Source organism: Indicator indicator, chromosome 7 (genome assembly GCF_027791375.1).
Source record: "Indicator indicator isolate 239-I01 chromosome 7, UM_Iind_1.1, whole genome shotgun sequence".
Classification (NCBI taxonomy): Eukaryota; Metazoa; Chordata; class Aves; order Piciformes; family Indicatoridae; genus Indicator; species Indicator indicator.
The window spans coordinates 4,330,900-4,343,757 of record NC_072016.1 but is presented as its reverse complement, the minus strand read 5'-3'; the positions used below and the strand labels follow the sequence as shown (position 1 = coordinate 4,343,757).

Below are 12,858 nucleotides of genomic sequence, written 5' to 3'. Positions count from 1 at the left end.
AATACTTTTACATGCAATCTTCTGTTGTCAGTCAATGAACAGAAGCACACGATTGTTCTGTAATTCAGAAAATCACAGGATCAGAGGATGCTAGGGGTCGGTGGACCTCCAGAGATCATCAAGTCCAACCCCCCTGCAGGAGCAGGACCATAGAATCAAGCACAGGTCACACAGGGTCTTGAAAGTCTCCAGAGAAGAAGACTCCACAACCTCTGTGGGGAGCCTGTTCCAGGGCCCTCTGACCCTCACAGTGAAGAAGTTCCTCCTCACGTTGAGGTAGAACCTTCTATGCTGTAGTTTCTATCCATTGCCCCTTGTCCTGTCACAGGGTGCAACTGAGCAGAGCTTCTCCCCTCCCTCTTGACCCCCAGCCCTCAGATATTTATAAACATTGATGAAATCCCCCTCTCAGTCTTCTCCAGACTAAAAAGCCCCAGGGCTCTCAGCCTCTCCTCATCAGGCAGTGCTCCAGTCCCTTCAGCATCCCTGTAGCCCTGCATTGGACTCTCTCCAGCAGATCCCTGTCGCTCTTGAACTGGTGAGCGCAAAACTGGATGCAATATTCCAGGTGAGGTCTCACCAGAGCAGAGTAGAGGGGAAGGAGAACCTCCCTCAATCTGATGAACACACTCCTCTTAATGCACCCCAGGACACCATTGGCCCTCTTGGCCTCAAGGGTATATTGCTGACCCATGGATAACTTGTTATCCACTAGGACTCCCAGATCCTTCTCCACAGGGCTGCAAAGCTACAGTAGGAGATGCAAGATAAATACCGTTAAGAACACATGCCAATTGGACATTGAAATTTTGGTTTTAAATAACAATTCTGCAGGTATTACAGCCCAAAACAACCACTGGAACAATCATGCCTGCACAATCCCAGGAGGTTTGAAATAAATGTCATTATAAAAATAGCATAAAAAGATGGGTAAGGAACAAATGCAGGTTTCCCAAAACATACAAACAGTTGGCAAGGTAATGCTTTGTAGCACAGACTGGTAACAGTCTTGGGAAAAAAAAAAAGGGGGCAAAAATCTGTATGAATACATAATAAACATAGGCAATAATTCATTTCACATCTTTTGGTCACTAATAGATGCCTCTAATACATCTGAATGGAATCTGCAGATCTCATTCTGATTTCTGAAAAAGCACAGTGAGCCTTTGATCAAAATATGAATGGCCCAATGGCACTGAAGCCATGGCAGAGAGACATGCACAGTTCTGCTCAGCAAAGGAATCGGGGCCCCATCGCACAAAGCTCTTCAAAAGCAAGGTTTGGGGGAGGCTGCATGTGCAGCCTGAGTGATTTCTCTCCCACATTTCTTAACTCTAACAGCACCCTGAAAAGTGTTTCCCTATACTTAAAATTTGGGACAAGGAGATTTTAATAACATGCAAATAATTTTCATTTCTGTCATTCCTTGCAGGGGAATATGTGCCAGCTGCTTTAGGTGTGCCTTAAGTACAATTACATTTGCAAAACAAGTTACCTTCTTGGGGTTTTTTAATTCCTTTTTTTGTTTTTTGAGAAAAAGAGCAACAGTAAAGACAAAAAACCAAAGAACTCTCTGCTCAGACAAAGCTGACTTCACAGAATTGTCAGGGTTGGAAGGGACCTCAAAGATCATCCAGTTCCAACCCCCCTGCTATGGGCATGGACACCTCACAGTAGATCAGGTTGAAAACTAAATACCTGCTTGCAACCCACTTTGTATCAGAAGTTTCCCTAATTCACAATATTTCAGTACTGATGACTCATGTAATCAGCTTTCTTTAAACCTGAGCTCCCTGAAGAATGACTACCTTAGCATGCTCAACTTTTAATAAAAGAGAATATTGACTTACGGCTTGGGATAGAAAAGGTTGAAAACATAACCCAAGTACAGAGTTCTCAAAATCCAGAGTGTGAACAGAAAAAGCACATGAGAAAAAGAAACAAACAAACTGAAACCAAACTGATGAGTTTGTCAGCACTTTCTAAGGGAAATGTTGCCACGAGAGCACCGCCAGCCAGCCATTCCATAATGCTACTCAGCAACTCATTTTCCTTTTTTGGGAGTTCCTGTCTTTTCTAGAACACAGAAGCTATTTGTTTGTTTATTTATTTTAATCCTGAATGCTCCCTGCAATAGGTTACTCAAAAGGCACGTGTTAAATTGCAAACAAACTTGTACAAACCTCAACTGATACTGTATTTGGCAAAGGTATTTCTTTTTGTGAGTTAACATATTTTTCAGGAAAATCAAGGTGCTTCAAATTATATTCCTAGAAAGGCTGCTAATCCCTCCCAGGTCCAACCACTACATACACCACATGGAAATGCTGTGGCTGACTAGGCCCATTATAACTTTAAAGCCTCACTTTAGAATGAAAAAGAGGTAAGACCACATGGAGTGCTTTATAAACACTGTTTTATGCATGAAGTACAGACATTAGCTAAGGAGTATGTGGATGTTCAAAGACATCATTTGCATTAAAGCTGGGAACTGAAATCAAGTCATCTAAGCTCAGAGCTTTTTGCCCAGTTGCAATGTCTACATTCCACAAGCTCCCTTTTTCTGCACTACTCACCTCTTGTGCAAATGACTCTGCTTTCTTCCTTAGGTTCTTTTCCAGTTCGAAGTTTACATGAAGCTCTTCGTATTCCTCTACTGCCATCACAGACACTGATTATAAGAATAAAACAAGATCAGAAGTGGAACAGATGAAAAAAGAAGAAAGTACTGCTTGATTTACCTAGATGTTAGTCCCTAACACCATGAATCCCTGAATGAAGGTCTAACTTACGTCTCCATACACAGTCTCCTTCGCAGTATTGTCCTGTTGGCTCTAAACCTCACTATAGGTATACATAATTACTCATCTTCTTAGAGGGATACTCCTCCTGTCCAGACTTCAAATCCCCAGTATCAAGCATCATGCACAGATCATATTTTGCCTCTTTGGGTGTTCAGTGACCAAAGCAATGAAGACAAAAGAAAGAGGCAAGAGATAAACACTTGGTGGAAGCTCACACAAGATGCCCTGCTATGCAGATCTCCTTGTGTGCAGAGAGACAGCTACAGCATTCATAGAAGATAAGATACAGTCCTGCTCCCACTGGACCTTAAAGGAAAATGAGGAAAGAGTTTCCCACTAAAAGTTCACACATTTCCCTGTAACTCAAAAATCAGCTGTTCCTTGAAAACATGGACTAGACCAATTTTGTATAATTTTCCAAAGGAAAAGAATATTATTCACAGAAGGCCAAGGCATGATTGGAGTTTCCACTACTCCAAAGATTGCTCTTTTCATCTGAATTTTCACTGTTTCACAGGTCCTCCTGTGCAAAAGTGACAGCCCTAAGCTGTTTCCTCTGCTGCCTGACAAACACTTCAGAATTCCTGGGAGATGTCTTAAGAGCTTTTTATTTTTGCTCCCCAGGTAAAAACAACTGCATGAGGAACTTGAAGATAAATCAGAATAACTGTAAGCACTGGGAATGCAGCTGAGGTCTTCCAGGATGTATTGATGAACAAACAACTGAGTGCCTTTGGAGGGCAGAACAAGTAATGCACCAAGACAGGCAGGCATCAAAGGCCAGACCCACTGTGTCCCACTTCAGGAAAATGTGGAACAGCCAAGGAGACTTTTAGCCAAACAATTTTCAATTTTCCAAGGCTAAATAAGCAACCAGAGAAAACAGCATAGTAATTCACAGCACCTAAATCTTTCCCCTCCCCTCTGAACAACTTTCGGTTGACTATTTCTCACGTGGAAGCACTTACCTTTGTTAAGCAAAAGCTTTCCAGCCCTCCTTCTTTTTAGAATTTCCCTGCTCTGCTTTCAACCTCTCATCTCTTTCCAGGAAAGGAAAGTCCCTGCCTTCCTTTCTCATCATCCTCTGAACATACAAGTTGCTCTCAGGTCTTTAGATATTCTAACCTACCAGCTGTGTCTCAGCTAAAAGGAAGGATAATGTAATGATTCAGGAAAACAAGAGATTAAGGCTCAACCTTCACCTCTGTGAAGGACTGCCTTCCTGCTCTACTTTGCCACTTGTGCCAGAGCACAAACAACTTACATCCTACCTGCAGTTCACATTGCCACATTTCCCTGGAGGAGAGGCTACGTAAGTCTGTATTTATGAAGTGCCTGCAGCAATGAGGCTGAGCACTGGATCTGGATCACAGTCACTGTCCTGTAAACTGCTCTTTGTTTTACAACATAAAGGTTTTGAAGATTCTGCAAAGGATGCAGAAAACTGTTAGAGAACCTGCTGAGACCACATACCTCTGTTACATTTCTCCAACAGTTTTTGCTGCTTAGTAACCTCTGTTGTCAAAGCAGCTTTTTCTTCTTTCACTTTATTCACCTAGGAAAGTATAAAGAACAAATAAAAAATAGGAGTATTTTAGTGGCATAAGGCATATAGCACATACATAATGCAGGCAATATTTTGCTTTCAGTATTTCTGTCTGTTACAGTGTTCTTCTGTGAGAAGAAAATAAAGGTATAGCCTTAAAACCATCACACTGTTTCTAGGGTTTGGTTTGATCTTAAGATCTCCAGTGGGACAGAGAACATTTTTACCCCAACTTACAGACCCTGTCAGAGATGGCATTAAAAGATTATGAACCATACCTACTCTTGGGGTACCCATGGCCCATACTCATGGCATGCACCAGTCAAAACTACAAATGCATCATCTTTAGAACCTCTCAGGATGAGGCACCATAGCACCTAGTTGAAAAGTCACTAGCATGTCCTTGACTGTTTGCTTTTTAACAGTCAGGCTGCTGGTTTACTTTTTTTTCCTAGGCTCTGTTTATTGTCCAAGGGCTGTCAGCTGTGTCTCTCTGAATGCAAGTGTTGCACAGACAGGAAGAGCCACTAAGTCTTGATTTGCATCAGTACATGGCTTAGCCAGTTTTCAAGCAGAAATGAAACTCTGCTGGCTCAAAAAGCCAATTTGCTGGTCTAATTACCACGACAGGGCACTGCCAATGGCTAAACTGAAGGATATGCTCAATGGAGTAGCACCAATGATTAAACTGGATATTTTCCAAAAGTATTTCTTGCACATCCACAGGTTTAATAAAATGGAAAAAAAAAACAAAAACCAACCCACAGGCTGTTGATGGGCGAGGGGTTGTCAGGAAGTGGAGATGAGAGTTAGAGTATGGGCATTAGAACAGATCATGAAGAGTCATGTGCTAGCAACAGCAGCAGACTGGACTCTGATGTAGAAGGCCCCTTCTAGGCATAGGTCCTAAGTGGTCCATCATATGGGCAGGCTGGCAGGCCTGACAGTATTCAATTAACTTCACAACTGAGCGTTTTCAGCAAAATCAGATACCAAAAGTACTGACTACAGACTAACGTGGTCTCGCCTTCCATGGTACAATACATACTTCTTCAATTACTTCTACAAGTTTGCACCTCAGGTTTTCCAGTTCAATGGCTAAGGTCTTCTTTTCCTCATGAACAGATACAATTTGATCTCGCAGCTCTACAGTTTGAGGAAAAACGAAGGAAAAATAATGTATTTTTATTCTTGGAAGAAAACAAAGGAAATGTTATAGCAGTGCAAGAACAACTAAGCAAGAAACACCTTAATGGCACACAAAGAACCAGTTGTATTCAAGGTACATCTTCAATAATTTAGGAACTTTGCAGAAGTGTCAAGTAACATCTATAACTGGGCCACAGTTTCTTATTCACTCCACTGAGGTAAGCTGCCTTTAGTCCTATTGTCTTTATTTGCATTCTAAATGATTCATTTCCTGCTACAACAGGGCCAATCCTACCACCACAGTGTCCTCAGTCCCACTCAGGAGATTGGAACATCAGAGGCTCTGGTACAGAGGTAACAAAGCAATTTTTAATAGATGGCCTTTAAAAGAAATTAATGCACATCAATTCTTTTTTGGATCATGAGTTCTTGTCACAAGGGAAATAAACAAAACAACAGGCAGTTAATACCTGGGAGGTTTTCACTGAAGAAATTGTCCTGAACACCTGCCAATTTATAGTCTTTGTAAACATTATGTGAACAGAGTCAGAATAGAACCTTTACTGATGGAAGAGCTAATGCTTGCAATTTTCCCCTCAGAATTGTTTGTTCCTTAATTATCAAAATACAAAATAAAATTCAAGTCACAATGAAATAAAACATTTGATTATAATCACTTCTTAACAGGAGATCAGTTTGCATACATAACATATCGAGGTTTAGGTTTACATAACACCACCACAAAAATATAAATTCATTGATATATATTAGCTTTCAGTAAGTGCTCTCATTCCCCACCTGCTTCCAGTATTTCACAGCACTGCTGTTTGCTGACTACCAGCCATGAGTTGAGAAAACTGTTGCTGGATTCCATTCTGTTTGCTCTCACATCTCGAAAACGTTGATTCTACCCTGGCCCCTCCCTCCTAATACAGAAGCCTCTAATTTATTTTCCTCCAAATTGAAGGCACATAGATTCTCAAGTAAATAAAAAGATTTTTTTTTTTCAGAAGATTCTTGAAAAAAAAATGGTCTGGTTTGGGGGGTTCTGTGCTTTCCAGTGAAATTAATGGAAAAAAATCTCACTGAAATTTATGGTAACTAGATTAAGTAGATCTTGCAATACATCTTTCAACCTCATACAGAGAAGAAAGCATATCCACATGAACTAATCTTTATAAACGTGCACAAGAAATGTTTCTTTTCAAATACAGTGTTTGCATGAAACTGCTTGATCAATGCAACTGAGTTTTCAGTTCTTCTTGTAGTCAGCTAAGAACCACCCCTAAAATCTGTAAATTAATTGCAGGTGCTGCTCTGCGGTCACTCTACACTTCCATTAGGAACCTCAGCTTTACTATCACCTTTACTTAATGCATGAGGCAGCAAAAATAGAGGTACAGTATTTGAGGGACAACATTTTATCCCTTTAATAAATGAGGGGGTTTTAACTGAAAAGCCTCAGACTGTACCACCTTATCTGCATATCCTTACAGAAAAGTAGTGGGAGTGAGGGAATCATTCCAAGAAACATCCAGTTTTACTGAAGGTTGAAAAGGCTAAAGGACCTCCAAGGTCCCAACACAAAACACAACTGCTCAGAATCATGAACATGCATGGAAGAGCAGATTCCACCTTGGGCAACCCTACAAAGAGTTAAGGGAAGTTTTGAAAACACATCTTTCATTCTGTATGGTCTTTCACTTAGCAGTTAATCCAAGATGTGTCTCCAGTTTTTTCCCCCAAAGACAAAGGCCATGCAGCTCGATTTGGGCTAGAGACACAGCCCTAACACTGCCTTCTGGTACATGCTGTCAATTCCCTCTGCTACCACACACAGGCTTCTCTCCTAACACAGGGATGGAATATCTTCTCATATAGTAAATGGGATGCCAAAGCTTTTACAATACTCAGCCCTTGTAAAAGTGAAGTCTTTAATATTTAACCATAAGGCCAGAGAGGGCAGCAGAAGCCAAACAGTTCTTTACAACATGCCACATATTTTGTTCTTTAATGAATTTTTCAGCAGGACAGAAAGCATATACTTCAGAACCTGTCTTGAAACACCTCCTATGTGACCCTGCTACCCTCCTAATGATGTTCTCCTCTGATATGCAGCCCGAGTGTTCGTTCTCTTTAAATTTGTCCTTTAACATCTTTCTCCAGTAAAAGACAGGAGGAACTCCAGTCTTATTTCCAATTCAAATTGGTTACATGATGCGGATCACGTTGTTTCCCTGCCTGTTTTCCTACATCTAGAGGATGGAAAACTGCTTATTATAGAAGGGCACTATGACATCTTATTTCTTGGGTGGGGTTTTTTGTGGGGTGGGGAATTTTTTTAAGCATTTTTAGGAGAGTAATTTTTTTTCCTGGTGTACTTCGTACTATTTCATTGAGGCTGCTCCATTCAGAGAGGAAACAGCAAGGTCAGGCTGAAAGTTCGGGATAGCTGTATTTAAACATTCTTTGATACTGAATCTTATTATTAAGGGGGGGAAAAAAGTTTTAAGGCTTGTTTGTTGTTTGGGGTTTTTTAATAGTGAACCACTGCATTTCCTTCTCTGTCACCAATGCAGAAATTGAGCATTCCCCTTTTCAGGATACTATGATGTAACAACATAGAGACTCATGGTGACTCCAGAGTTAGACAAGAAAGGAAGGGGGATTTTTGGTTTACAGAAATATGAATTGTCTTTCAAAAAAGAACCTGAAATTTCTTAATAAAGCACAGGTTTCTCCTATAAATGTATTTCCATGTTCCCAAGCCTTGCAGTTTTACTCAGTACAACAGTCTCTTTTGAAGTCGCTTGTTTGGCAACAGCCATGAACGAAGTTTGTGCATACAATGGAAATGCAAGCTTTGATATAGTGACATTGCAGCTGAAGCAATACCAAGGTGACTGCAACCTTGTTCTTCTGCTTAACTTTTACTTTGTTCAAGATCTGAAGAAACATTTAATTTTACCAACACAGTAACATTGAACTCTTAGCTGTGTAGATCCCATTTTCCTATTGCAATGTAACTTACTTTGCAGGCTGTACAGCCACCATATACACAACACAGGATCATGGTCTTACAGTCTTTCCTGGAAATTCTTTCATGACCACTCTCTGAAGCATGACTCAGAGCCAGACAGATCTGTGGTCAAAACCAATACTGACGTTTTTCAGACAACTCCTGCCTTTCATGGTGGTGTAGGCTTAGTAACAATGCTCACCTTTTATTTGCTGCTGACAATGCACAGAATTACATGATGCAGAATTAGCTTCTGTATCTGTGGATGAATCGTCCTCATCAATGTTAATCTCTTCAGTGATAATTTCTGGGCCCAGTTTTGCCATACAAAGCATACTAATTCTTTTCAAGGTCTTATTTTCTTTGTTCAGCTGAAAATTGAGAAGCACAAACAGTAAGAAGCTAGATAGTCTGCCTTTAAGCTACCATGTAGGTCAAGTGTATTTTTTTTCTCCATTATCATTAAAAGATCTATCAAGCAAAGGCAACAGAGAAACAGATTAAACGTTCCATTCAATATTAAAATGGTCTGAAGGCAAGAAGCTTGTCCAGTTTCTCCTCTGAAGAGGCTTGAATTCAGCATGATCCTTCATCCATGCCCTTCTTTCCTCTCTGGTACTTCTGATTAATAGATACCCTGTATCAAATCAAATCAACCATCAAGTTTACCTAATGTTCAGATTCTTTGTGATAGCTGCTTCAGCTCCTTACCCTTAAGCATGTACCAGTATTGACAGCAGCCCTAACTGAACGACCTGAAGAAGGGCTTGTGGGCCTGAAAGCTCATCTGGTTTTGTCAGCTCAATCCATTGGCCAAATAAAAACCCTCCTCCTATGCTGTTGTGCTGCTTACAAACTACAAACACAACTACTACACTCCCAGTCATGACAGAACTACCTCGAAATTATTTTGAATGATCTTCATTTCTCACGAATTGTTACTGTGGAATCAACGTACATAAGATGAAAGCCATGTAAACCAATTTTTATGGGTCAAACCACAAAGCAGAAACCACCCTGGGTTGGATGCTTAAACACATGGCTAGCTGGTGAATGATACAAGAAAAGGATTCAAAGGCATCTCTTTCTTGATCAATATGCCAGGAAAACCTGAACAAAAGGGACTGCTGCAAATGTTTCAATCTCACCATTTCTCCCACTGTTCTGCACCTGGATACCCCATGCCAGCAAGCTCAGCACAGCCTCAGTGGTGTTCAGGTCTATGTTGGGATGACTGCTCACCCACCAGCCAAACACTCCCTCTATTCAAGTCCAAGAATAAGACTCAATTTTCTACTAATGACATGTCGAAGGCACTTCAGAAGCCAAATATTTACCTTCAAACAGCTAGGCTGACCCTGAATTTTTAATCTGAGCAATCACCTCTGATCTCCCTTCTCCTCAGCCCCACAACTATAGGAGATTCACTTAAGAACTTCTTCATCTCATTCCCAAAGAATTAAACAGAGCAAGCGGAAGTGTGATGTGAGGAACTACATGATTCAGTCAGCTCATAGCACCAAACAAAACAGCTTTGGCAAAGAAGCCCCATGGGTTAAAGTTAATCTTTGAACTGCCCCTCTAAGTGCATTACAGCAAAAGTGCAGAGAAGGAGAAAAGTTCCATAAATACATTTATTTTCTTACTTAGATGCTGATTGTCTATCTTATGAATTCTAATATAGTGTCATTATGCAAACAATTAAGTAAATACCTCCAGAAAGTAGATTGCTAATGCATCTAAATTAAAGCAATTTCTTGCTGGTGTGATTTTTACCATATCTAAGGATGTACTTTGGGCAAGGGGTGGGGGAGGAAAAAAAAAAGGGGGGAAAGGAAAAAAAAAAAAAAGGCAGTCAGCATTGCTAATGAAATTTGGTTCAAAATTGCTGTAATCCATTTTCTGATGAAGTGGCTCAGATGCATTTTACACAACCAAAAATATATGAGAGATAAAAACATTCTTTAATAATAATGCACTTCTGATGAGATGGAATATAGAAAATTACACACTTGTTAAATTCATCAGACTAGATGCAATCAACAGAGCAGTGGAGGTCACCTTTTCCCTGCCCTCGCTTTGCTTTCATAAACAATCACCTGAAATGTAATGCAGTGGTTGACTTTTTCCATTTTATTTACACACTGAAATGCTCATTATTGTTTTGTATCTCACACAGGACAGTTCTAAACTTGTTCTCCATTTAACCTAAATGCATATAAAAACTAGGTATCAAGGTACTGGCCCATGACTTACTGTTTCAAAACAGAAGCTAAAATAAAACAGGTGGGGTTTGATTTTTGGTTGTTGTTTTGTTTTTTCTTTAAAGGTAGGAATTGTATTTTGCTGCTCACAGGTGGCTTATAGTTTTTGTCACTTCAAAACAATCTCACAGATCTGCTAGACTATAGAAAAACATATATGGGACATGCATATCATTTCAGATTTAAAAAAAAAATATCAGATGAAAGCAAATCATTGTAGTTGTTCTCACCTTAGAAGCCAAAGCCTCAGCACTTTCTCGGCATGTCTTCTCAATTTCAAGATGGTTCTGAATACAGTTTACTTCCTCAATAACCATGTGAGAGACTAAGGAAAGAGTTTAAAAATTAGTCAGTATTTTCCTGCCTTTGACACATGCATCCCATGATGAGAAATACTACATCTTTGTCTGGTAACTTTCTATGTAAGCACAAGGATGTACATACCAAGATAATCTCCACGGATAGGAACTCTTTTGAACACTATTTGGTGAGTTGCTCTAAGCAACTCTTTCAAACCATGTCTGGGGCACTAGAGAAGGAACTGGAGAACTGTGCATAAACTTATGGAAGCAGAAGGACAGTAGGAACCTCCCTGACCGTTGTAATTTACCATCTTTATTTCATTAACACTTCAGGAATCAGAGTGAAACCCTTAAAATTGTCAGCATAATCCTTATGAAAATTTGGTATGGATGTGGTTTTCAGAAGACTAAAACCTCAGTATTTTTAACCAACCAAATTAACTCAGGTGTGTTACAAAGATTAGTTTCACCATCCAGTCTTCAGGTTTAGAGGGTATCATCACACTTGCTAAATGTACTGCACAAGAAGAGCTGCAAGATGGGGGTGGGTGAGACACTGGAACAGGTTGCCCAGGGAGGTGGTAGAAGCCTCATCCCTGGAGGTTTTTAAGGCCAGGCTGGATGTGGCTCTGGGCAACCTAATCTTAGTGTGAGGTGTCCCTGCCCATGGCAGGGAGGTTGGAACTAGATGAGCCTTGAGGTCCCTTCCAACCCTAACAATTCTATGATTCTATGACATATAGCACAAGCCTGTGGCAAGTTGACTAGGAAATGGAGAAAGAAGTTAAGTGACTGAAGCCTCCATATTCACAGTCCCACCTACAGCACAGCTCCTTCACCTCATTCTGCCTTCAAAGCTGTCTGAAGCAGCTGGGATATACCCTGATGGGTGTTGCCTTGATGGAAAGTCAACACTGCCTGAACTGCTCAAATTTTGACAATCTAAGCTGAACAACCCTGTATTACTGCATGGCTGTTGAGTCTGAACTGCTTCTTACTTGAAGTCTCTCTGTGTTTGAGCATGCCCTATAATAAGCACCATGGACTCACAACGTACCCTCACAGTCCACACCAAAGATTCAGACACCAGCATGCACAGACACATTCTTCCATGAGACCAGAGTTGAGAGCAAGCTGTTTGATTGCATCTGAAATCTATGGTTGTGCTACTACATCGGATGCCACAGCTGGAAGAGCAAGAGACACATCTGTCCTTTGCCTGCTACTGCAGAGGGAACACATCACTAGGGCAGAGATAGGCAATATATCCTTAGAGTAACCAAAAACCTATGGAACAAATCTTTTCTAACACAGGATGCCAATGAGTTAGAGGAATTTTTAAAGTGCAGATATATTGGCTGGCAACTGACCTCAACTTCCAGCAGCAGGTAGATGGCTTTCTAGTGTTCAAAGTCTTCTTCTAAGGGACAGTTTCAAATTGCACAGGGGAGCAAAGCAGAAAACCCCATAGTCTCCTATTTCTCAGGCAAGCAACTTGCTCACTGATGCAACTCCTCCTTGGCTCCTGGCACCCTTATCCATTCCAAGTGGCAGCCTGGAAGCTAATTCTGCAAGTCATTTCATGGCACAGATTCCTTCTCAGCCTGGTGTCAGGATTTCAATACACAGAAAAGACTGTTTGCAGCTTTTGGGGCAGGAACAGGGGTGGAGGAATGCAGTGCAAATATGGAGGACTTTTTCTAGTACCTCCCTTTATTTTCATGAAGATAAGCATTAAAACCTTGGGATTTTATACCACTGGGTAGGAAATCCC

General features: G+C 40.7%; 1 protein-coding gene across 1 annotated transcript in view; it reads right to left on the bottom strand.

Moving 5' to 3' along the window:
* SHTN1 (shootin 1) overlaps nt 1-11,107 on the bottom strand; it is a 42,062-nt gene extending 30,955 nt beyond the window's left edge. Inside the window, exons 1-5 of the mRNA XM_054382379.1 lie at nt 11,013-11,107; nt 8,721-8,889; nt 5,399-5,496; nt 4,278-4,359; nt 2,577-2,671 (exon numbers count right to left, since the gene is read on the bottom strand). Of these exons, the coding sequence (XP_054238354.1) occupies nt 2,577-2,671; nt 4,278-4,359; nt 5,399-5,496; nt 8,721-8,889; nt 11,013-11,099 (531 nt within the window). The 5' untranslated portion in view covers nt 11,100-11,107. The remainder of the gene's footprint in view (nt 1-2,576; nt 2,672-4,277; nt 4,360-5,398; nt 5,497-8,720; nt 8,890-11,012) is intronic.
* Nucleotides 11,108-12,858: the final 1,751 nt, after the last annotated feature.